This window comes from Cynoglossus semilaevis, chromosome 16, assembly GCF_000523025.1.
Source record: "Cynoglossus semilaevis isolate Cse_v1.0 chromosome 16, Cse_v1.0, whole genome shotgun sequence".
Taxonomy (NCBI): domain Eukaryota; kingdom Metazoa; phylum Chordata; class Actinopteri; order Pleuronectiformes; family Cynoglossidae; genus Cynoglossus; species Cynoglossus semilaevis.
The window spans coordinates 16,379,018-16,382,620 of NC_024322.1; the positions used below are offsets into that span (position 1 = coordinate 16,379,018).

At 39.7% G+C, this 3,603-nt stretch overlaps 1 protein-coding gene across 6 annotated transcripts in view; it reads left to right on the forward strand.

The window, feature by feature from the left end:
* LOC103392409 (solute carrier family 35 member F5) overlaps window positions 1-2,057 on the forward strand; it is an 11,267-nt gene extending 9,210 nt beyond the window's left edge. For all 6 annotated transcript variants that reach the window (XM_008329014.3, XM_025063899.1, XM_025063898.1 and 3 more), the window contains 2 exons: window positions 84-178; window positions 1,439-2,057. In XM_008329014.3, the coding sequence (XP_008327236.1) occupies window positions 84-165 (82 nt within the window). In that variant the 3' untranslated portion in view covers window positions 166-178; window positions 1,439-2,057. The remainder of the gene's footprint in view (window positions 1-83; window positions 179-1,438) is intronic.
* Window positions 2,058-3,603: the final 1,546 nt, after the last annotated feature.

A 3,603-nucleotide genomic window follows, 5' to 3' on the forward strand; every position in this document is an offset into this window, starting at 1 on the left:
ATGAACCGTCCTGTGAATGTTTGGTCACTTTCCAAAGAAAGTGACCGACTCTGACACTGACTCCCTGTTTCCTCTGCCCGTAGACTTCCAGAAGACAGCGAGCAGAGTGAAAGCCTTATTCCCCTCCACTCTGTCTCTCACAGTGAGGACGACCTCTGTTCATGATCCAACATCCACAGTCAGTGTCAACCTCCACACACTTCTCTCTGTGCTGCTATAGAAACAGCTGTATTCTCATGCAATTAAGATTATATACACTCACCGGCCACTTTATTAGGTACACCTGTCCAACTGCTCGTTAACACTTAATTTCTGATCAGCCAATCACATGGTGGCAACTCAGTGCATTTAGGCATGTAGACATGGTCAAGACAATCTCGAAAGTAAAATCAGTGTCAACCCTCGACTTTAAACCCGTCACATCACCATAGAGATGTTTTCAGAAATGTGCAGGAACCAAACACTAAAACTATTTTTAACTGCAGGACCGTCTTTGTACAATAGATTCTTAGCAACGTGGCTTCTGACTGACATGTACCAGTTATTATTTTAGTGTCTAAAACCTGCAGGGGTTTTTTTCTGGCCCAGTTTAGGCTTTTACTTTTTCACGTGAAGGAGAAACTCGTCCCATAATCATCTTATTTCATCTTTGATATTACTGGTTGGTTAGTAACAGTCCAAGGACAAACTCCTTGACTAGATCATGATTTAAAATAACCCTGGGTCTTTGAAAACATTGTAACTTCTCTTTAACTGCACGTTTACAGTCCATTACACCAACAGCTGCGACGCAAATGAAAATGAAATCACACGTCAACACGTAGAGACCAAACCGACCACTGCCTCCATCAGGAATGAACGCTTTGGTTGTGACCTCTTTGTGAACAATCACGTGTATGTGTGTGACACGTGTGTTACTCACATATTATAATTAGGGCGCTCACTTTCACTTTCAGCCGTTTTTACCCAAAACTAATTTTAGGTCACATCATCATTTGGAGAAACCCAGGCGTTGTGTTAACGACGAAAAACGATTTTTACAAATATCACATAATTATGCTAATATCAGGCCAATAACATCGGTCGCCCGAAATTATAGGACATCTCTTATAAAAAATATAAAACTTTGTGAAAGTACGAGTAATGTGTCCTTCGCCAAACGGTTGCATGTATCGGTATCAGTCAATTTCGGAATCGGAAATAAAGTGTTTTTGACAATATCGGCATATGGGATTTTGGTAAAAAGTTGATATCGGAGATCCCTAGCCTCTGTATTACACACTTCATCTGGAGTAAGAAAATACACTAATATATTAGTGTATTAGTACATTAGCAATATTTCATTTCACAATACTGCATCAATATTCTACAGCGCTGTGTGGATATTTTTACTAACTGTCAAATATTCATTTTATTCTGCTTTTCTTCGTCCGTCCAGGTGGTGAACGTGGAGACCGCCGATCGGACAATCTGGACATTTTCAGAGACATTGTCACCACAGTGCCCCCTGTAAATATATACATATATCTTTTTTTCTGCAGCCTCTTTTTCCCTCTGTTTTCAAACCCCAGCCTTCAATCACTGAAGGTCTGGTCTTCACCGTGTCTAAAGACACATCCTGGTACTTCAGGTGCTGGACTTCTTCACTGACTACTGTGCTGTCGTGTGACCAAATGAAGTGGAAAAACTTGATCGTAACACTAACTGTTGGGGAGTTGTTTTTGTCTGTTTGTCTTTGTCTGCGTGGGATGCCGTATCTGTGGGTGGGTGGCGGGGATCGGGGGGGCGCTGTTTGAAGGAGATAAATATTTTAGAAGTTGACTGTTTTTTTTTGTTTTTCAATTGTTGCTGCTTGACGGAAGATGTTTGTTACTCACAGCCATTGTGTATTTTTTTAGACCTGTGTCGTGGAGCTGATGATGTAACTGTCACGGTGAACAGTACTAGTCCAGATGTGCCCATTCCAGTGAACACTATTCAGGTGCAGCAATAACACTAGGAACTAGGGATGTCCGATTTTATCAGTCAGCTAAAAATATTGGCCCGATATTAGCATAATTATCGGCTAAAAATATTCGCCCGATATTAGCATAATTATCTAATATCTGTAAGAATCGTTATCGGTTTTTCCTCCGATAACGAAACTCCGATGCCAAATGATCTGTGTCCTAAAAATAGTTTGGGGGAAAAATAGCTGTATATGAAAGTGAAAGCCAGTAGATGGCAGCATTGCAGCTCATGTTATTAATCTATTTTAATAATCAGGGGATTGTATGCAGAATGCTGGAGCCAGAAACTAGTATTTCATAATGTGTAGAGGGTGAAAAAACGTTTTCTTTCTGGGGGGGCATGGCAGAAAATAATCAGCTGGCATATCGGATATCGAATAAAAGTTAAGATTGGACATCCCTAACTAGGAATTGACGATAGGAACAGGTGATGCGGTGGTTGTCAGTGCCTTGTTTATGGCATCGTGTCATGTCATTTAAAACTTTTTACTTAAGTCTTACACCTAAGAAATTTAAAATCCTTTTGAGAGACCGGATACAGGAACTATTTTTAACTCAATAGTCACTGCTTTTTAAAACATCACTAATGATAATGTCACATAATGACAGCAGACTTAACATGTTTGGTACTGAAAAACTGACCTGAAATTGACATTTGTATAATATTCCTAGCACAATAATTAATAATTATAATTATCATTTATATTCAGAAACACAATAGGAATTCATTTGATTTTTGTTAGTATACTGTGCTGCACAAACATTTAAAGCATTTGTGGAAAAACAAAAATATTTTACATTATTCTGTGTACTGTCAACACCTTTTGGCGAAGTATTCACAGATATTCTTTAAATATTGTTTGCCTCAAACTTTAGCCCGTAATAATCATTGTTGTTGTGCCATGCTAGCATGTTGAACTTAGCATTGTTTACGCTGGTGTATTTGAAGCACGTCTGTGCTGCTGTAGCATCTCTTGTAGCATATACACGGCGGGTCAGCAGTTAGCGTGTGCTCACGTCTTAGCGGTATGTCAGCATCACACAGGTACTGAATGTATTTTACAAGGGCTCGGTCAAGCTAACCCACTAGACTAGTCCCCTTTGCCCTGCTTCTCAGGCTTTACCAGCAATTCCAAATCATGTGAGCCGTATGACTGCTGACCACGGTTCATAGAAAGGCACAAAAAAACAAATAGTGAGGAACCGATGTTCACAGAACCAAACCACGGTTCATAGAAAGGCACAAAAAAGTGAGGAACCGATGTTCACAGAACCAAATATGTTCTTGTCAGAGTGGAAAACTGACTGAGTGGATTTTTTTGAAATTAATTTCTGGCTCGTTGTACGAGACGATCCACAGACTCAGCTTTAATTGATGATAACTAACGATGTCCGATAATATGATCTGGCCGAAAACATTTCTGTTTGAGTGACTGTGATCTGTATCTGTGCTTCACATTTCCACGGTTTGGTTTTGTTTTAGCCTGTTTTCTTGTGATTGTATGTTTGTTTACAACAATGAACTCTAAAGTTGCCTGACGTTTGTGAAAGGTGCTGCAGTTTCCACGGGTGGTCAGCTGACAAAACATGTAAA